Source organism: Carica papaya, chromosome 5 (assembly GCF_054855325.1).
Source record: "Carica papaya isolate Zhongbai chromosome 5, ASM5485532v1, whole genome shotgun sequence".
Classification (NCBI taxonomy): Eukaryota; Viridiplantae; Streptophyta; class Magnoliopsida; order Brassicales; family Caricaceae; genus Carica; species Carica papaya.
The window spans coordinates 44660059-44683035 of record NC_142313.1 but is presented as its reverse complement, the minus strand read 5'-3'; the positions used below and the strand labels follow the sequence as shown (position 1 = coordinate 44683035).

Below are 22977 nucleotides of genomic sequence, written 5' to 3'. Positions count from 1 at the left end.
TCCGTTTTATTTATTTATTTATAATATTTCCATCGACCGACTTGTCTATTTCAGGTGTTTTTTTTTTAAATCATTTATTTTTTTTTTCACCCATTTAATTTTTTTAAAAAAATAAGCAAAAACCCATTAAATTAACTACTAAATAATATTATAATTGGAAATTAATTTTATAAAAAAAATATTTAAAAATATCTTCTTAGAAATAAACAATAATTCTTGGGTGAATATTAAATTTCTAAATTAATCTTATATAAAAATGTGTGATTTAAAATTCGAAATCCAAGTTAGTATGACTACAAAAATAATTAAAAATATTTTTAGATAAAACAATAATTTTTGGGTGAATATTAAATTTCCTTTTTAAAAAATTAAAAAAATATTTTCTTACAAAAAAAAAACCCTTTTTCCCATTTATTAAAATTAAATTTTTTAATCCTACTTATAATACATATATTATTACATAAATACAATTATTTTTGTTGACTAGTAAATGACGGTCCATCCATTACCACCATTAATCCACTTTATAAAAAGCATAGCTTTTATATTTTCCATTATTACTAATAACCCAATGTCACTCCTAATTATTCAATAGATAATAATTTTAAGTATACTTAAATATATAACTTCATATAAAATGATATATGATAAATCATTTATTTATTGAATAATTAGTATTTTTATTTCTTGTAACGCCACTTTTTTTTTTTAACAGTATACGATCAACAATCCTATGACCCAACACGCTAATTTCATACCAATAGAATTTCTCATAAGCAAAACTGGTCCATAGTTCATTGTTCTAACTCAAGGTAAACTTGTAATTCTAACTATACATCAATGACACCCCATATCATACCCTTCCAGCAAGTCAACATCTATACTAATATAAACTTTTACATGCGGTAGCCCGCCACAAGGAGACCCTGGTCCGATGGCGCTAAAGACTAGGCTTCGTACCCAGCAACTCAAATCCTGCCTCCATCCCTACTTCATCTGGAAAACGACAAAAAGTGAGTTCACATAACTCAATACGATAAAAACCAAGTTGCAGGTATAATATGCAGTGACAAGACAGTTAGTATATCTATATACATTTCTCTTACACTACCCAAGTCATGCTTTCGAACCACCCTACAACTAACCGTTATTTACCTACCCCGAAAGACCAGCTATTCAATAACACATACAGCAACAGCAACTCCAGTACCCCCATAAGTACCCTGTCTATACCACCTATCTCCTGCCTCAACCCTACCCTAGTACAACACCAGCCCCCCCTAACCTGGTAGACTATTTGGGTGTCTATCCCACGTGACTCCCATCTGAAGTCACACCCTAAACTCCCCTATTCACATTCATCACCAATATCAACTACTCGTACGCCCTTCTCTCCTACTCCACCCTAATAGGCCACCCACGCACACATACCACCATCTCGTGTCACCAACATCGGCAGCTCATATCCACCACCTCGACCCCAAGAGGCCACACACGCACACTGTAACGGTCCCGGAAATTTAAAATGAAATGTATATTAAAAATATCAAATGCGAAAGCGAAGTCAAAAATTCGATTAACATCCCTTACACTAAAACCAAAAACGTGCTCACAATATAAAAAATCAAACTACCTAAAGGAGAAACTTGAAAGTAAAAGCTACGAATATGACTATGGAGTCTTTAGGCGTCCCCTTCGTCGTCCTCCTGCGGAACCGGCTCGGGAATAATGTCTTCCTGATCTGAAATGATTAAATAAGGAATGAGCTACACTAGCCCAGTAAAGACATCACGATATCTCACCGTCACGGAGGTAAAGGTGGGTAGAAAACACAAAAAAGCCAATGGAGCATAATTTACAACAAATCCTTTTATCAATAATAGAACCCTTACCATTCACTTACCTCGGTGAAATTCATAAAACAGTATACGAAAGCAATAACATCATCATCATCATGAAATCATATATAAACTGTATAACATAATACTTATCAAGCATTTCGTAATTCAATCGTTACACAACATATTTTCCTCATTTACCAGCCCACTAGTATCCATGGGGATCCATAGGGGTCCCGCTACCCGTTAACCCTTAACACTTGAAATCGTATTCCAGGGCCGTCCTCATACCTCGTCCGGTATGGGCGCCAAAACTATAAACCTCATTATCCCGTCCGGTATGAGGGTGAAACGGGCCGTCTCCATACCCCGTCTGGTATGAGGGTGAAACGGGCCATCTCCATACCCCGTCCGGTATGGGCGCCAAAACTCATAAGATCTCCATACCCCGTCCGGTATGGGAGACCACAATCCCGGTAGGGTTCCCTACGGACCCGGTCCGTCCACCATCTCCCAGGATATCTAGTCAGGCTGACCACATTATACAATTGCCCATTTACATAATCTTTCATTTTCCTTTCCCTCAGTCAGCATTATCAATCCACATACAAACAAGCAAAACGGTAATTTATGTCAAACAAACAACATACAGCATAAATACCCAGTCATTCAATCCATAATCAGTAAAACAGTAAAATATGCACACGAAACTGTAAAATGAAAACATCAAACCTCATACTGCATTTAAAACTGTAAAACAGGCCAAATAACCGTTAACCGACAAACACACTAGACTCGGGCTCCATTAGCGACCTTAAGCAATTTCACACATTCGTTGATTCATGGAATACCGTTTTATTATTTATTGAACTTTAATACCGTGATAGGAGATAAGGTGAGGGGTCCTTACTCGTTTAGGGGTCCGAACACGGCTTCACAGTGCGCCTACAAGCTGTCCCCAATTTTCCCTGAATTTTTTCCGGGGAACTGAAACGCACTACTAGTACCTGCACGTGTTCTAAAAAAAATCCCAAATTAGGTCCAGGGCCCCTTTCGGCCAATATCGCAACTCCGACACGGCGGCTCCGCCGTGCTCTGGCGACGGCGCCGCCGCATGCGGCGGCGATTCGCCTCGGGTTGGCCGTTTTCGGCCGTTTCCGGCCGAATTCGACCACACTCGCATTGGTTTCTGTGAATAAACAAACCTACGGCCCTCGGGGGGCCAAAAAACTACGAAAAACCGAAGCTTACCGGCGGCGGTGCTCTCGGGTGCGGCGGCTCTCCGGCGAGGTTCGTCTTTTGGTGATTCGGCTCCGGTCAACCTGTAGAGAAAAGAATGGTGATCACGATGATATAAAAATTGCATCAAACGGAAGCCGGGAAGGGCCTCATCGGAGGCAAAAATCGAGGAGGGGGCGCGGCGGCGCCGCTGGCTTTCGGCCGTGTTTTCCGGCCGTTTGGCCGGGATTTTGACTCCGATTTGGCCACAAGGGAAATCAGCGTGAAAAAACGAGTCGGGGGTATGAAATTTACCTCGATCGACGGTCGAAAATCTCTCCGGTGCGGCGGCGGGCGGCGAAGGCCGGCTTCTGGTTCGTCTTCTCCGGCGAGGGCAGGCGGCTAGGGTTTTGTGGTCTGGTGTGGGGGTTCTATTTATACCCTTTTGCCTTTTGATCTCAACCGTTCATTTTGTTTTAATCTGGGCCGTCCGTTTTTTGATTGAATCTGGGCCGTCCGTGCGATTGCATCTGGGTCGTCCGTGCGCGCGATTGATCTGGGTCGTCCGATCGCGCGCACGCGGATCGCCAACGTGGTCCGTCCCCGATCGACGTGGTTTTGCCACGTGGCAGGTCCTGGTTGGCCAGGACTGCTGACTGGGTCTGCTGACGTGGCGCGCGTTTTTTTTTTTCCCTCTTTTCGGGCATTACACACACGAATACCATTACCACACGTCACCAACATCGACGACTCATACTCACATCTCTACCTCTCGACCCCATTGGCCACTCACACACACAATACCATTCTCGCGCGTCACCAACATCGGTGACTCATGCTCACTCCTCCATACCTCGACCCCAATAGGCCACGCACACACACAATCCGTCCACACCTCGACCCCAATAGGCCACGCACACACACAATCCGTCCACACCTCGACCCCAATAGGCCATGCACACACCCAATCCATCCACACTTCGACCCCAGTAGGCCACACACACACACAATCTGTTCTTGCACGTCACCAACATCGGTGACTCATGCTCACTACCCCACACCTCGACCACAATAAGTCACGCACACACCTCACCCAATCCATCCACACCTCGACCCCAGTAGGCCACACACACACACAATCTGTTCTTGCACGTCACCAACATCGGTGACTCATGCCCACTACCCCACACCTCGACCACAATAGGTCACGCACACACCTCATCCGTCCACACCTCGACCCCAATAGACCACGCACACACACAACCCGTCCAAACCTCGACCTCAATAGGCCACACACACACACAATCCGTTCTTGCACGTCACCAACATCGGTGACTCATGCTCACTACCCCACACCTCGACCACAATAGGCCACGCACACACACCATCCGTCCACACTTTGACCCCAATAGGCCACGTACACACACAACTCGTCCACACCTCGACCCCAATAAGCCCCACACACACACAATCCGTTCTCGCACATCACCAACATCGGTGACTCATGCTCACTACCCCACACCTCGACCACAATAAGCCACACACACACACCATCTGTCCACACCTCGACCCCAATAGGCCACGCACACACACAACTCGTATACACCTCGACCTCAATAGGCCGCACACACACACAATCCGTTCTCGCACGTCACCAACATCGGTGACTCGTGCTCACTACCCCACACCTCGACCACAATAGGCCACGCACACACACCATCCGTCCACACCTCGACCCCAATAGGCCACGCACACACACAACTCGTCCACACATCAACCTCAATAGGCCACACACACACACAATCCGTTCTCGCACATCACCAACATCGGTGACTCATGCTCACTACACTACCTCTCGACCTTATTAGGCCACACGCACACCAAGACTTCCCGCACACGCCGGCGATGTTCCCTCGCCAACCTTTAAATTTATAGTAACTATACCAAACCTTCTCCCCTCACCACACTCCCGTTATACCCCTACCAACGCGTCCCTACTCTCTCGCCCTAAACCATACTCTATAGTCCCCTCCTATGCCATCCAAATCTCCAGCAACTACGTCTTTATCCCTCGCTAAACCGACCTCTCCCTACGGTTCCATAAGCCTCTTCCCTCATCTGAAACTTTTCATACATGCCAATTTCTATTCCATAGTCCCCTCCCTCTCACAGTCCGAACTCACACCGTCCCACTCACCACGCACGTCCCTCTCACCCTCGCACAATCCGAACTCACACTGTCACACTCCCCACACTCACCCCTCTCATCGGACACTCACCGAATTCGTTCCTCCTGCTCATTCCACTCGCGACTCTCTCCGCATCCCCGCTCCTGCACACGACTCCCTTCATCATCTCGGATTTCCCCACATACGCCAAACTACTCACTCCTTCTTCTCAGTGACCTTCCCTCAGTGCTCACACTCACCGCACACAACCTTCTCTCTCTCTCTCTCATAGATCTCCCGTATGCCCCAACGACGCCATCCTCTCCCTCTCACGACCTCCTCCGCGAACGTCTCCGCCATTCCGTCCTACACTCCACCTCTCAGCTCCGCCCAGCTACCTATGGACTCCCTGGCCTCGGCAACCTGCAAATAGCATCACAACTCACCCAATACCTACACAACCAAAGTTTTTACCGTACCTTCCATTTCCACTTTCCTTCCTCTTGCCGATCGCACCGTTCGTCGTCCACTGCTCTCTTCTCTCTCCCTTCTCGCTCTTCTCTGCTCCAACTCCCCTCTCTCTCTTCTGGAACCTTCTTCCCTCTCTTCCTTCCTCCTTCCTGCTCTCTTCCTTCCCTACTTTTCTCTTTCTTTTTTTTTTTTTTCCTCTCTTCCCTTTTCTTCCCGACCCCCATTCATATCCTACCAACTTACCCAAAACGACGTCGTTTTTTCCTTCCCAAAACGACGTCGTTTTCCCCACTTTAAAACGGCATCATTTCTTTAAACAAATTTTTTTTTTTTTCTTTTCCCATTTTTCAATCATTACATATCTATTTTTTGAGAGGGCAAATTCAAATTTTGGACTGTGAAATCCCTCCTTTCTATTAGCTAAATTAAATTTTGAACAAATTTTAGCACATTTTATTAAAAAAAAAAAGAAAAGAATCTCAGCATAATCTCTCCTATATATGTGTGTGTGTATATATATATTTCATAAACTAAATATAAAAGAATAATGTGGTACACCGCAAGGGACAAACGTGATTAGAAAGAAAACAAAGGCGCAGAGTCAGCTTGTGGTGTCATGACTAGAAGTTTCAATGAGTCCATAATTGTAATTAAAGCTTTACACTTTTTTCTTTTTTAATTCACACCATAATTTTGCTTTTTTATCCTTTTCTTTAGTATTTGTTTAATATAAATTTATATATTTAATTAATAAAATATTACATACACACTAATTTTTAAAAAAATTCTTTTAAAAATAAAAAATACCCTATTTTTAAGTGCGTTTTAAACTATTAATTTATATGATTCGAAATAACCGATTAAATTTAAGATAAAACCTAATAATCGATTTAAATACCTCTATAGGATAGATCTCAACAAAAAATTGAAAAGTAAGAATAATAAGGAATTGAATATAATGTGTAAATGTATATATATATATATACATACATATATACGTACAACTTAAATTGTATTCTGGACTAACCTATTCCACTTCTTTTTAATATGCTAAATGTATAATGTGTAAATATATATATATATATATATATATATATATATATATATACATATATAAGTACAACTTAAATTGTATTCTTTGGACTAACCTTTTACCCCTTCCCTCTAATATGCTAAATGTATAATGTGTAATTGCATGTATATATATATATATATATACATATAACTTAAGTTATATTTTAGAAAATGAAAATCAAAAAATTTGTATTATACCATCTAGATTTTATCATTCTTTATATTCTTATAAAAATAAAAAATACCTATTTTTAATTGAGGCTTAAACTATTAATTTATATGATTGAAAATAACTAATTAAATTTAAGATAAAACTTAAAAATCGATCGGTGATCCAATTTAAATAACTCTATAGGATTAGATCTCAAAGAAAATTGAGAAGTAACAATAATAAATGATTGAATATAATTAAACATATATTCTCATTCAAATTTTTATATAAATTTATATATTTATAATTAATTAAATAATATATACACATAAATTATAATATAATTTTATAATAAAAATATATTAAAAAGTCAATTTTTTATTATTTTTAAAATAAAATTATAATTTTTTTTCTGTAAAAATGGACAAGGAATGTAAATAACCATTCTATAAAAAGTTGAATGAATTTTAGAAGTTTTTACAAATGGAAGATTTGGGGAAATTTTAATTAAACAAGTAAAATCGAATACATATGCTAAATGCATAATGTGTAAATGTGTATATATATATATATACACACATATATACGTACAACTTAAATTGTATTCTTTGGACTAACCTTTTTCCTCTTCCTTCTAATATGCTAAATCTATAACGTGTAAATGCATATATATATATATATATATATATATACATATATACATATACATATATACATAAAACTTAAATTGCAATCTTTGGACTAACCTTTTTCCCCTTCCTTCTAACGTGCTAAATATATGTGTAAATGCATGTATATATATACATATATATGTACAACTTAAATTGTATACTTTGGACTAATCTATTCCCCTTCCTTCTAATGTACTAAATGTATAATATGAAAATGCATGTATATATATACATATATACGTACAACTTAAATTGCATTCTTTGGACTAACCTTTTTCCCCTTCCTTCTAATGTGCTAAATATATATGTGTAAATGCATGTATATAGATACATATATATGTACAACTTAAATTGTATACTTTGGACTAATCTATTCCCCTTCCTTCTAATGTACTAAATGTATAATATGTAAATGCATGTATATATATACATATATACATATATACGTACAACTTAAATTGTATTATTTGGAATAACCTTTTTCCCCTTCCTTCTAATGTGCTAAATGTATAATGTGTAAATGCATGTATACATATACATATATACCTACAACTTAAATTGTATTCTTTGGACTAACCTTTTTCTCCTTCCTAATATGCTAAATGTATAATGTGTAAATGCATGTATATCTATACATATATACGTACAACTTAAATTGTATTCTTTGGACTAACCTTTTTTCCCCTTCCTTCTAATATGCTAAATATATGTTGTGTAAATATATATATATATATATATACAAATATAAGTACAACTTAAATTGTATTCTTTGGACTAACCTTTTTTCCCTTCCTTCTAATGTGCTAAATGTATAATGTGTAAATGCATGTATATATATACATATATACGTACAACTTAAATTATATTCTTTAGACTAACCTATTCCCCTTCCTTCTAATATGCTAAATGTATAATGTATAAATGTGTATATATATATACATATATAAGTACAACTTAAATTGTATTCTTTGGACTAACCTTTTTCCCCTTCTTTCTAATATACTAAATGTATAATGTGTAAATGTATATATATATATATACACATATATAAGTACAACTTAAATTGTATTCTTTGGACTTACCTTTTTCCCCTTCCTTTTAATGTGCTAAATGTATAATGTATAAATGCATGTATATATATACATACATACATACAACTTAAATTGTATTCTTTGGACTAACCTATTCCCCTTCCTTCTAATATGATAAATATATAATGTGTAAATGCATGTACATATATACATATATACGTACAACTTAAATTGTATTCTTTGAACTAACCTATTCCCCTTCTTTCTAATGTGCTAAATGTATAATGTGTAAATGCATGTACATATATACGTACAACTTAAATTGTATTCTTTGGACTAAACTATTCCCCTTCCCTCTAATATGCTAAATGTATAATGTATAAATGCATGTATATATATATATATATATACACCTACAACTTAAACTATATTTTAGAAAATGAAAATCAAAAAATTTGTATTATACCATCTAGATTTTATCATTCTTTATATTTTAAATCTTACTAATTCTTTTAATTGTTCAATAGTAGAAAATCTAACATGAATAATTCAATTATCAAGTTTTTCAAAAAAAACAAAAAAATCAAAATATTCATATATTTAAACTAATCCGTATTAGATTATTTCACTAACAATTATACCATAAGTGTTGTCTAAAATAAACATATATCAAATTTAGAAATCTCAAATCAAAATGTATGAACATATGATTTACCCAATTTTAGGGCAAAAAAAGCAACATAAAGCCTTTTAAGCTATCAATAGTTTGATGCTTTAGAATTCAAAGAGGGAACACCATCATTGTGATCAAAGGTAGGTGTTAGGTTCATTTTGTACTTCTTTTAATCTATATAATAAAGTCTACAATGCCTAGTTTGACACTATGTATTTATATATATACAAAATACTTATTGTATTATAAAGTTATGCCCTTTACAAAATTATCCTTATCTTTAAAGTTGCAGAAATGGCATTATCACAAAATACACCACACTATACGTGTGAAGCATAAGAATAACACTCCTTTTGTTATATGCATATATATATATATATACCTACACACACATATATATATACTGAGAGAGAGATAGAGAGAGAATAGAGCCTCTAGTTAGAGCTAACAATATTTTGCAAGATTCTAGCTTTAGAGGTAGTAAAATTTCATAATGTTTTACCATGTTTAATTAGTATTTGACTATATTTGTTGTCATATCAACTATCATTTTTTATTATCTTAACTATTATTTATTACGAAACGATAATAACTAATTAAAATAATAACAAAATATAAGTAAATATTTAACATACTATAATCATATTTACTCGATACTTTTAAATAGGACGAGATAGATACTCTAAAATTTAGAATCATATAAAATAAAATAAACACTCGTGATTTTTTTTTAAAGATCTGCAATGAGTACGGACGACAAATTTTTCTTAAAATAAGATGGATATTTAACTGATTAGGATGGTAGGAAGTATGATAATAGCTATAATATTATTTCAAAACAAAAGCTTGCAAAATATACACCATCATCAGATTATACACCTCTCTAAAACATGCACGTACCATAATAATAACAGTAGTAGTAAGTATTTACCTCAAGCCCGAGGAACTCCGAGTTACTCTTCTTGAATCGGAAGAAAGACAGGTAGTCTGAGAAGGTTGAGAGATGGTTCTGTTCGTATCTGTATGACTAGGTCTACTCATTTTAGACTTCTTCTTCTTGGATCCTTCACTTCCTTCATTGCGTCTGCATCCTGCAGCTAGCTGGCTCTGGGAAGGCTCACTAGGTCCGACTTCTTCTATAGCTTCTCTTTTGGGTGCCTGATATGGCCACTGATTGCCGCAACCTGGGCAAACTTTCTCTCTGGTCTGAAACTCGTTACATTATAAGAATTATAACCCATGGCAAGGTGATTGATAAATGTATTACTGAAAAGATGCACATCAAGGTTAATACCTTTCGAGAAATCATCTTTCTAAGGCAATATTGATGAATCCGAACCATACAACTTTCACTTGAGCATAATTCTGCCTGTCACATGTGATCACTACAAATTATCAGATTTGACAGAAGCAGGCTGTATTCCGTTCTTTCAGTTAGAACAATTGAGAAGTCAAAAGCTGAATATTCCAGCTTCCTTGTTATGTGGTTCGACAAAGGCATATGCTCTACATTGAAATCTCAACATGGAGCAGTCAACTAAAACTTGGAGTTTTGAACTGTAAAATGACTATGAAATAATTAAGGCAGTGACAATAGTAAGAAAGAAGCCATTGGATGAAACCTTTATTCCAGCTTCATTGCATACTTGACATGAAGGAACATCAGCATTCCTGAACCAACTTCGCAGATCAAGGAGGGATCTGGTACCAAGTCCAATCTTATGGTCCGTGGTGCTACAAAGCCATTTATCTTGTATCAGCTCATCAAGAGTTTTCTCCTTCTGACACATTGTGAAATTCCTGAGAGCAAGGGGGATATCAGGTGGATTACTCTCTGATTGTGCTTCAGACCCATTCAACATCTGAAAAAGACTACATGAATTGTTAAACATGCATGATAGAATAAAAGATGCAAGCATTATTGAATGGCATGGACAGAGTTCAAAGAAAATATATCAAGATGAAGAGAAACTTGCCTAACTAAAATAATATAATGGGAGAGTAAAAAAATGCAATCTTCATTCTGGGAAAAAAAATAAACTGGATCAAACCAGTTAACTGATTTCATGTATACCTTATACGGAGGCTCAGACATTGTATGATCAGATGGATCGGAGCCCCTCAGGATATCAATTCAAGCAATAAAAATTATTATATAAAGATGGTCAGGAGCATGATGAATGTTCAAAAATAACTTATTCTTAGAAAAGAGTACCCAAAAGAGATTCTGACATACCAGTAGTTTGTGGAAATCAAGAAAAGCTAATTAGTTTTTAGGCCCTTGATGACCTTACCAATTAACTTTTGTCAAAAAAATCAAAACTAAAATAACTTGTTAAAATCATGAGACAGGAAATAATCAACTCATTTTCCTTTATTCTCTCAAAATTTCTCTTATTGACCAACATCATTTCTTTCGGTCAACTTAATCCTATAAGGTAGGGTGAAATTACTAGTTTTCTGCATGGTGCTTTGCAACAGAGCAAGATAAGGAACTTATTAGGAAAAACCTACAAAAGCATGACTATGTCTTGTATGTGGAAATAACTCATAATCAGTTAAATAAAATAATTAAAATCATGAGACCAGAAAGAATCAACTCAATTTCCTTTATTCTCTCAAATTTTCTTATTGACCAACATCATTTCTTTCAGTCAACTTGGTTCTACTAAGGTAGGCTGAAAGCACTGGTCTCTGCATTGTGCCTTTGCAAAAGAGCAAGATAAAGGAACTTATTAGGAAAAACCTATAAAAGCATGACTATGTCTTGTATGTTGAAATAACTAATACTCCATAAATTCGTAGTTCATATTGGTTCTACATGTACAATACATGCAAGAGTTTGGGGGGAACAGTTATTTCATCCGATGCTAGCAAATAGATGTATTACTAACGAGGAAAAGTTGTCAAACCTGGGTCTCCAGTCGAATATTAAGAGCCTCAATGTTGGATATGGTACCCTGCGCTGTAACATCTTGTGCAATTGCTTCAATCTGATATTTGGAATCAAGGAAATTTGATAAGAACAGAAGATATGTTAGATGGGTTATAAGATGACATTTTCTAGCAAATATAAACTGAGCACAAGCATTCCAGACACAAACTTCCATATCAATATATTCAAGTGTGTGCGTGCACATAAGCATGCATGAACAGAAGTACGCCCTGATTGTCTAGTTACCATACAAAAATCATTACACGAAAAGGAAAATGAAGGTTCTAAATGGAGTGTATTTACTATTTCAAATAGTGTAGGAAACATTAAGAAACCGAAATTAAATGTCACCGTACTGCTTTTGAGTATCTGATTCCCAAAAATGCAGTAGTGAATAAATTACAAACAAATAGGAAATTTTTCCTCTAATGCATAATATTTTGAAAGACTGATCAATATAGAGTGAACGAAAGAAGAAAATGATGTGGGACCATATAGCAGAGTTTTCTAAATCAATACTAGTACAGCATTACAACTAGAAGAACTACTAGTATAGTGCTATTACAATTTTAGTTCTTTTATGTAAGGATCCTATTCTGTTATTAATTTCCTATTCTAATATCTGAGAAATATTAGGTTAAGTAGACATCCTAGAAATTTATGAGTGATTCTTCACTGTTGAAATTTATTGGTTGCGAGTTTTGCCAGCCTTATGATTCTGGTGGTTGTTTCGTCAGCAGGAAATTACCAATTTTTATGATTGTGGATTGAATTTTTTCCTCTTCTCTATTTCTTTCAAACCTTATTCTGTTGTTCTACATCCTAAGAAAGTCTTGCACAGGAAGATATTTGAATTTTGTTTAGAACTCTTATTCTGCCCCTTTATCCACTTCCTCCAAGTCTAACAAACATCCAAGGCCCTGCAACGATCATCTGAAAGCAAATATTTGAACAATAATAAAATTAAGTTGCATATTTGCACCAAGTGGAAAGAAGAAAATAGGTAATGTGCTTCCATAAGTTATCATATATAATGTGGCACCATCAGAAAATCTTAGAGTACTTTTTCCGCATTTCATTGTTATATTGTTAATAATTAGAGGATATCCCTATTCCAGAAAGACAAGAAAAGTCCCCGGATCCTCATTGATAATTAAAGTCTCTTCGCTAGAAAACATAAGGAAGCAATCATTAGTGCTTCCACAGACATTGAAGCAAAAGAGCAGCATATGCAAAAGGACCACAAATAAGATTTGTCAATCAGTAAAGAGAAAGATTAATTAGAAAAAGAGAAATTCATTCTTCACTCTTGTCCAGCACGGATTTCATTATGTGGCTACTTCAATTGGTACAAGTTTTACAATTGTGTTGACATCCAGGGTGCTCTAACACCCAGCATCGATGAGCTTGTGAACAGACGTCAGGTGGGTAGGGATGGCAGGAATATGAAGTCGATGCATCCTTTTGGAAAATATTCTTGGATTCATAATCAATAAATCAAGGAAAGAAATTGACCTCACCTACCTCCTAAACTTAAGAATGAAAATGGGAAGGCCAGGTCCTATCTCAAATTGCATGCCTGAATCAGTAAAACCAATCTAATTCTAAACAAAAATGCACAGGATCACTTTTATAATCAGCTATTAATACAAAGAAACAAACACAAGTCTTAAGAGTTTCAGTGCATGAGATACATCTTAATTCGAATATCATCAGTTCAGAGTCAAAAGCCACCTCATGATTATGCAACATACAGATTGCTTATCTAGGTAAGTAATAATTCTGATTCATTGCTTGTTCCATACCAAATATCACGAATCTCATGAGCTGAAAAAAGTAAGCACCAGGACAATAAATTTTGTTGAACTTATAAGAGAATTCTTAAAAGCATCATTGCCTAATGAAATAAATATCAAGAGCGAAAGATGCAGTCGCATGCTCTTCTAAGTTTCAAGTTTAAAAGTAATGATCACATGTTACATCAATCAAGCACAGAGAACGGAGATAAAAACTTATGAAAATAACAAGGCTTCATGATTACCAAAATTCAAACATTGGGACTTACAATTCCCTTGTAGAATGCAATCTGTGGAACTGAATATTTTGTTCCAAGCTTGGATTGTTCATCAGCGATATTATTGACCACTCCATAACAAACTTGGCCATCATATTGATCTCTGCAGGCTCGTAGCTCAAAATGGACATAGGAAAGTTCCTTGTTTATTGCAAGGAGATACTCATCGAATAGTTGTTTATTATTACCTGCGTCAAGCTTAATATCATCATAAATAAACAAAATAAAGCTCACAGTTCCCTGATCACAATCATCAGGGCCTACATCCCAACTCAACCTAATTTATGACTTAGACAAGCAAACATCAAAATGAAGAATTTTCCATGCTCAACCCTGAAAGGCCATAAATGCAACAATTTGCTATAGAACAACTAAGATAGTAGGTCTGTGATAATCTGCAAAGAAAAACAAAGAGTGAATACAGGGAGAGCAAGATAGAGTCGGCAGATTTGAGAGAAAACCCTAATAGAGTTTCATTAGCTATTATTCTAGATAGTTCAAAATATGAAAGTGACGCTTTTATACCTCTACTGAAATGAGGTAATCGCACACCTCTTGTACACCATAACAATGCTCTTTAAACCCTAACACAAATATACATACACACATACGCACGCTCAGAACGCCTACCCTTAACAGGGCACTGCCGACCCATTTCCACCCATGGATTTAGATAATCAAATACTTTGACTATAAAAATAAACATAATTTCTGTTCCAAAATGGATATCTATGTTGTGCCTCTATGATCTCTAATGTCCCTTGTTTCCCTCACTAAACTATAATCAAAGGTAAAGCAAATGCCAGCAATCTTGGTTGACGGAAAAGCAAAACAATGAAGCATCTCATTTGCAATCCAACATTAGGAGCAGTTTAACATACATAAATCTAATAACAAACAATTCTTGGCATCTCATTTGCATTGATCCGCTAGTTAATCTTACGAATCTTAAAAAATGAAGAACACGATAATCAAATTCCATACGAAAGTCACCTATAAAACCGGTTTTATACTAAAAACTAAACCCCTACAAATTCTCCGAAGCATCACAACAAAAGTAAATCTGTTCTATAGCATATTCAAGATTTAAACCCTAAAACAGACATTTGGAAAAGAGGAACCATAATCATGAAGAAGTCAACTTAATCACGCAAAGCATATCCCCCAGCCCAACATCGGGACCTAAAACTGCTCATTTTATCGATTCTTGTGAACAAAACCCCGAGGTCGGATCACAATTTTTCCAGGAAAACAAAAGGAAATAGCACTGGAAATCGAAACCACAAACTAACAGAAATAGCAAGAAAACCTGGGTTTTTCCCTGTGACGCCAGTGAAAATGGAGTGGAATTCCTTCTCCTTGAGAGGACCTCGTGCTATCAACGCTTGAATCAACGTATGGTGCTTCCAGCTCAACACTGCCATCTTCAGACGACTGCCAAAGGCACCAGCTTCTCATAGACTATCTGTCAATACGCGAGGAAAAGGATTTTGCGGTTATATGCATAGGAAGCATAGTGCTTGTAACGCCGGAAAATTCGCGAGGGAAAATAGAGTTTGGCGGGAAGTATCACAGAGGAACAAAGTTGGCGTATTTATATCCCCTAAGAATTGCCAGTCCGCCTCTTTGATCTAAAATCGAGCAGTAAATTTTTAAAAAAAAAAAAAAAAACTGTTAAAATAATTATTAATTAAAAATAATTTTAGTTAAAAATTAATTAATATTCTATATAAATAATTATAGAAATTATTATTATTTTAAAAATATAAAATATTTGTGTTGGTTGAAATTGAATTTTGAAAATTTTAATTATAAATTTGTAATAAAAATTTAATTATAAATTTTGGCTTAGATTTATTAAAATAAATTTTGCCTTTTAAAAGATAATGTTCAAGTTCGTTTATAATAATTAAATAATTATTAAATTTATTTTATTTAACGTATTTTTAAATTCTATATATTTTTTAATTTATTTGTAATTTTAAAATAATTATAAAAAAAATTTAAATTAAAAATTATATTATATCTGAATATAATTAGAATCCGGGATAGTAAAAAAATTTGATCAGAAAAAAAATATTTTAATAATAAAAATATCTAATAAAAACGTCACTGAAATTGATATCTCGTTCAAATAAAAAGATATCAAATATTTAGAGTTTATTATACGACTTCGAATTGAACCACGGTTTTTTCATAAAACTTTATGCATTTATTTATATAAAAATACAATAAATAAATAGTCATTCGTTCCAATTTGAATAGTTTATTTCTTATATGAATAAGCATATACATACACTTGCTATAATTTTTAACTATAATTAGTCAAAGCTTAATTTTTAAGATTTTGAACAGGCGAAACAAGATCATTACCAATTGTTACTCCCTGTGTTATGCTTCAAAAGAAAAAGTCTGAACTTACTGCTGTGCTCGTGTTCGCGATGTTAGCTCCTGCGTTCTTGTACGCAATAACATTACGAGTTAATCAAGCTAACCAATACCAGAAAGAAGCTGCTCCTCACCTGCTTTAAGGCAATTTTACATTGAATTACAACTGCACTCACAATACATCAGAATGAATAGTAGGAGAAAACAATGGAAATACACATTTGGTGCAGTGAACAAAAAGTTCACTAGTAGGCCTAGTTGGTTCAAGTGAACAATTTTTCTTTCAGAATAACTATCTATATATATATATATATATATAAACACTTCGTAGGATAGTAGAGCAATTTTCAGAGAGTTATGATTTTTCTATGTAAATGCTCTCCGGCAGAAACTCCCTCTCCGATATGATTGTGATTGTGATCGTGAAAAATGAGGGTTAGAATTCCCACCAAGCATAGAACCGATCCCACTAGAAGTTTGTCGTACCGTTCTACCCAATGGAATTTGAGCTGGCTGGCACCATAAAATGATAGAGCCACCAGTGAAGTCATCACTGTTATAGTGCTGCAAATCCAAACATCACCTTGATGAAGCTAAATAGTAACTACGTAATTCGAAGAATCAAATTTTCGAACTTCAAGTTGGACCTCAGCAAACATACTAGAGGAAAAAAAATTTAAAATTGGGAAAATTTAATGAAATAAAATTAAAGAGGCTGGGTTTTTCTGGAAATGAATTAGAAAACCCGACAGAGCTCAAATACATATGACTTACATATTTTACATTCACACCCGAGACATAAATGAGAACTCAATGAAATTGAAAAAACAAGTCCATGCCTGCATGTGCATATGTGATATTTTCATGTGTTTGCATGCTTTTGATAGAGAGAGAATGATTCAACCTGTCTGTGAAAAGCCAGCAAAAAACAGAGCAGATATGAAAAGAAAAACAAAAGGTTATTTAGAGTTGCGTACACATGACATACCAATAGGCATAGCCTGTATAATTCTGTTCTCTGGTGGAAACAAGATAACGGACAGGGAAGAGTGATAACAAATCTCCAGAAATGATCGTATGTGGTAAAGAATGCTGGCTAATTAGAACTGGCATTGGAGTTACTTTTGTATAAGAGCAGCAGCAAAGCTAATTTATGTTACAGACTGGTGGTAAATATATGTTAAACCCAGTAGTGAAGACCAGAGTTTCAGAGATCAATACCAACACAGATTCACCAAAGTCATATGTGCACCATTAAAAGAATTACTGAGAATATATTGAAATCAAAGAGTTGATTCAAGACTAGTTTGTGTTTGTGACTAGTGACGCGCATACAGACTTCCTACCTGCTAGCTTTGCTAACAGGTTGTAGTTGCCAATCATGTATTCCTTAAGGATTGGGGTCTCACTATGAAAAGATGCTACATGATCTTAAAATCTCGATGGTAAAATGATCAGTACTTAGAAATGGCTAGTAGCACCGTAACAAGTGTAGTTTGGGCACTGCACGAAATAACAAGTCAAGACTGTTATTCATGGGTACCTATTCTGTTTCTCATTGTTCCAAGAAGCAGCAAATAATTAAACAAAAAACTTGTCTAACTTTACCTGATCAGAAGCACTATAATGGCAAGAACCATCATGGACTTTGAATTCCCAACAGCAAGAAAAACTGGCAGCGTGGTTGCACAAGGAGATAAGGCAGGAACAAGGACGAGTCCAGCAACAGCCATTTTCTCCATGGGTTGGTTATGCATATGACTGTGGCCACCTTTTCCAGACAGAAACAATAATACATAGCTGCCGCCAAGAATTACAAGCAAAAGTGAAGCAAGTTTATGAACAGTCTCTTCACCAGCAATAGTGTTTGCCATTGTGATTGCTGTTATACCGAGAAGTGAAGTTGATATTACATGCAAGACTGCTCCAAAAGCAGCTGGACGAAAAAAAAACATGAATGTAAGAGGAGAATGTTAAACACAAAAGAATCAACTATCAGGTTAATGTTAGCCCAGCAAACACTTCAAATGTTTGAAGCCATAAATCTGCCAAATCAACTAAAGACACTAATATCAGGAATTACGCTAAAGCTGTGCGCTTATCAGTGAATTGCCGATGTAGAATCATTTCATTGTCTGAAGGATGGTGTATCCCCAATCTTGTCTTTATGGGACCAATCAGCTATTCACATCAACAATTTGATAAATTATGTAAGCTTTTCTAATCATGCTTACCTCAAAATCTTTAGTCAGCGAAGAAAATTCCGAGGTACAGAGACAAGGACGTTATGCTAAAAAAATTACCATCAAGCAAAGCCGTCAGAAATCCTTAGCATTTTTTAAACATATTACTCTGTGATTGACATGCCCATTCTCTAGCATTTACTTACAATCTAAGTAACTTCATGATGTGTAAATGGGGAACGAACCAAAGAAGAAAGCCAATGTGCCTTTCCAACAAGATTGCTGATTATTAATCTAATTATTCTATTCTATACCGATGTACAAATATTTCATACTTGCAAAAAGTTCATCGGACATAATTTCTCTTGACTACTAAATAAAAGCACTACTAAGTAACTTTTTACCCCAAGCAGAAGTAAATAATTGAATTAACTTCAACTACTATTATCAATAGATTTCTCATCATCATGCAATTTAGAAGATTCTTTTATAGACAACTTATTATCTATTCCATAAGAGGATTAATTTTTACTTGCATTGGAATAACATGTATCCTGTCATGCTATGCATAGGCTAGATATTTGTAAATCATGTTTTAAATCAACACATTTCTTCCAACTTAACTTCCTTAAACTATATAACAACATGAAAGCAGTTACTTCATACAATAGAAATCATGTGCAAGCCATGCATATTATCAGCAAATTCATAAAATTACCATAATCACCATCCCAACATTCTTTCCTTTCTTGATCCTGTAGATAATCAAGCTACAGAACTGATTGATAATATGGCAATCAGCAAAATATTCACGAAAATTTTCATGAAATTGGCGAATAGAAAGCCACTATAATATGACAAGAACAATATGCACCAAAAGAGTATGCCACCCACGTAGACAAGGTTTCTAGATGAAAGAAATCACTTCTCTCAATCAAATTATTTTGCATCTACAGAGAAGTTAGCATTGACCCAAAAGTTTAGTGTTTGTAACAATTCATGCTTTATAAACAAAGATTGATGCCCAACAATTTTCTATGCTGCTCCTTCCAAAGCACGCAAAAGATCAAGATAGGAAGCAAGATAATAATCATTTGTAAATTCTTCGAGGCATGCATATGCATCAATACCCTCAAATCCATAAACAGCTAACCAATGGACAGGCCATTCCCAATGCACATAAAGAGTATAAATACAACTTCATGTTCAAAGAAGCAGTCTACCGTTTGAAATCCCCAATCTAGCAAATTAGGGTTAAAGCACATATAAAAGACACTTAGTTATTATTCCTAGTATTATACTCACTACTCTCAGAAGCATAACAACTCCTAGCAAGAGATAATAACTCCATTAATTGTTTAAGTCATAGTTTTGTCTTATTACTTGTCCAGACCTCTATAAAGTATTATCACTTAAAGGATCCTCAAGAATATTTATCTGAAATATTTAAGACATCTAAGTATCCGAACACAAACAAATCCCATGAATGCATTTAAGACTGAGTAAACGAATTCCCATTATCCAAATATTTCTTCAACTCGTCGATTCATATTGATCCGATCCGGTCTAGTGTTACAGCACAAACACAATTCTCAAATCTTTTGAAGACTGTTCTCCACTCCAAAATCAACACAAAGCAGACAATGAAACTAGAAGAAATTCCAAATTGCTCACAAATATAGACCTAAATAAGTTTGAAGTTTCCAAACCTAACAAACGAAGAAACAACGAAATGTACAGAGAAGCAGAAAAGTAAGGAGCATATTATAATTTCTGACTGAAGTAAAAAGGAAACGACGCATGCTCCTCCTCCATTACCATCTATATACACAGGAGACGGGAGTTAAGAGACTCACTGACAAGAAGAGTCCTTGAAAGGTTCCATTTCTGTGCTCGGCCGACGATAGAGAAAGGCAGCCAATGCGTCGGAATGAAGGAATGCAAGAGAGAAACGGTGGCGATTCCGCCAATTGTCGACAGATCCTCTGCTCCAAAACTATCCATTGCTCACAACCAAACCAAAACAAACCAAGGATCACAACTTGCTTATGCCGTTACAGAGCTCTAAAATATAGATATAACGAAACCTATTACTGATTACGATGCAGGGAGATCAAGCGAAGTGAAATCTGTAGTGTTGTTCCGTCTAAATTTTCACATTACTTTTTAGGGTTTGCAGAATGATGGATTACAGTCATGTGGTAATCGTGCTGGCAGTCACAGGAGAGACGAAGTGAGAGATTCAGTTGGTCCGGAGAGATCTGAACAGCCGAATACAAAAACACATAATTTCACCAGAGCCATTACTGTTCGTTTAAAGCTACACCCGACAATGATACGGGTCGAACTCGGGTATCCGGGTACCCGGAATTTACCCATTTAATAAAATTGTTTTTTTTATATAATTTATTTAATTTTAGTCAATAAACTCCATTTTTTCAATATTTTACATATTTTATATAATTTTTTTGTGTATTATTATAAGGAATTATTTTTATTTACATTGTAACATTATGTTAAAATATATTAACCCAATAACCTAATTTATAATATTTGTTTGAAATATAATAATTTGATTTTAATTATTTAAATTAATAGACTTTGTTTTTATTTAATTCAAATTTTAAACAAGTTTTTATACAATTTTAAACTTTTATAATTACTTTAAATATATATATATATACACTTGTAATTTTAAAATAATATATAAATTAAATAGTTTGAAATTTATTTGTAATTTAGATAACATTATATTTATTAGTCGTGTATATCATGGGTTAGGTCCTTTTTCACTCAACATTATTTTAGATTTTATAAATTTTTATATTAAATAATTACCATCTAATTTACATACTATCATCATTTATTAAATTTGGATAAATAAACTTAGAGTTATTGTATTTATATATTATACTCACTAAATTTATTATACTCACAATATAAAGTAGTTAAATTTATAAATAAATTAAAATAATTTTCATTAAAATAAATATTTAAAAAAATAGATTACGTGTATTATAAAAAAATAAATAAATATTATACTATAATCATGTATAATACGGGGATTGCAAAATATTTAAAAATTAGAATATTAATCATTTTTAATAAAAATACAATTTTAATTAATAAATTTACATATTATTTAAAATAATAATGACCTGAATATTATCTTGGGATTCCGTTTGGGTAAAGTATGAAGATCAATTTACTTTGAAACCAGTTATCAACGTGTTTGAGAATAGATTAGTGGGTTGGAAAAGAGGTTTTCTTTTAAAACGTGAGAAATATATTTTAATTAAGAGTACATTGGTAAATTTACTAATATACTGTCTATCTACAATTATTATTCTCGTGAAACTGGTTAAAATATTAGAATTTATTTAGCACAACTTTCTTTGAGATGACGGTGATGATAGTTATAAATGTTATTTGGTTAATTGGGATGACATCAAATGTATTTGTACTTTTGAGAGTTTGGGTATTCGCTATTTGGTTAAATTTAATGAAGCTCTGTCAGGCAAATGGTCGTGGAGGTATTAGGATGACAAGAATAGCCTTTTGTGGCGGATCGTTGATGCTAAATGGAGTGAGTATACGGTGAACATCAAGAAACTTAAAATTCCTAATCCTCATAGGCATGGTCTTTGGCAGAGAATTATGATGCTGTGATCTTCTTTTCGACAGTGCATTTAATGGAAGGTTGGTAGAGACAATTTAATTAATTTTTGGGAGAATGTGTGGGCTGGTGATGGGAGCTTAATGAGTAAATTTCTCAGGCTGTATACACTTTTAAAAAATTATGATATAAATGCGAGAACGCATACCAAGTCTATAATGGTATCATTGTATGGTCTATTTATTTAAAAAGAAACTTAAATGATTTAGAAGTCGATGAATTTGAAGAACTGCTACACCTATTAGATTCTCAAAAGATTTCACATAAGGATAATCGAATTGCCTATAAATTGGACAAAAATGACGTTTTTTCAGTTTCCTCTTATTACCAGTACACGTGTAAGAATTGTGCTGCTAGTACAAGTGTTTTCCCAACAAACATCATTTGGAAGACGAAAGTTCCCCATCGCATGACCTTTTTTGTTAC

At 34.9% G+C, this 22977-nt stretch overlaps 2 protein-coding genes across 4 annotated transcripts; both read right to left on the bottom strand.

Moving 5' to 3' along the window:
- Window positions 1-685: 685 nt before the first annotated feature.
- Window positions 686-16864, bottom strand: EMB1379 (embryo defective 1379). 2 transcript variants are annotated; one of them, XM_088219248.1, is made up of 9 exons: window positions 16727-16864; window positions 15614-15935; window positions 14296-14492; window positions 12208-12288; window positions 10918-11157; window positions 10590-10664; window positions 10227-10501; window positions 1634-1741; window positions 686-996 (listed from the first exon to the last, which is right to left on the bottom strand). In XM_088219248.1, exons 2-8 carry the CDS (start codon window positions 15726-15728, stop codon window positions 1672-1674), a joined length of 1053 nt encoding a protein of 350 aa, XP_088075374.1. In that variant the 5' UTR covers window positions 15729-15935; window positions 16727-16864; the 3' UTR covers window positions 686-996; window positions 1634-1671. The 2 variants fall into 2 exon arrangements, with proteins under 2 accessions (XP_088075374.1, XP_088075375.1); XM_088219249.1 differs by lacking the exons at window positions 1634-1741; window positions 16727-16864 and having other exon boundaries at window positions 688-996; window positions 15614-15923.
- Window positions 16828-21162, bottom strand: LOC110810723 (Fe(3+) dicitrate transport system permease). 2 transcript variants are annotated; one of them, XM_022036985.2, is made up of 4 exons: window positions 20732-21162; window positions 18548-18628; window positions 18301-18463; window positions 16828-17256 (listed from the first exon to the last, which is right to left on the bottom strand). In XM_022036985.2, the coding sequence occupies exons 1-4, from the start codon at window positions 20877-20879 to the stop codon at window positions 17040-17042; spliced, it is 609 nt and encodes a 202-aa protein (XP_021892677.2). In that variant the 5' UTR covers window positions 20880-21162; the 3' UTR covers window positions 16828-17039. The 2 variants fall into 2 exon arrangements, with proteins under 2 accessions (XP_021892677.2, XP_088075376.1); XM_088219250.1 differs by having other exon boundaries at window positions 18301-18628.
- Between the last annotated feature and the right edge of the window lie 1815 nt (window positions 21163-22977).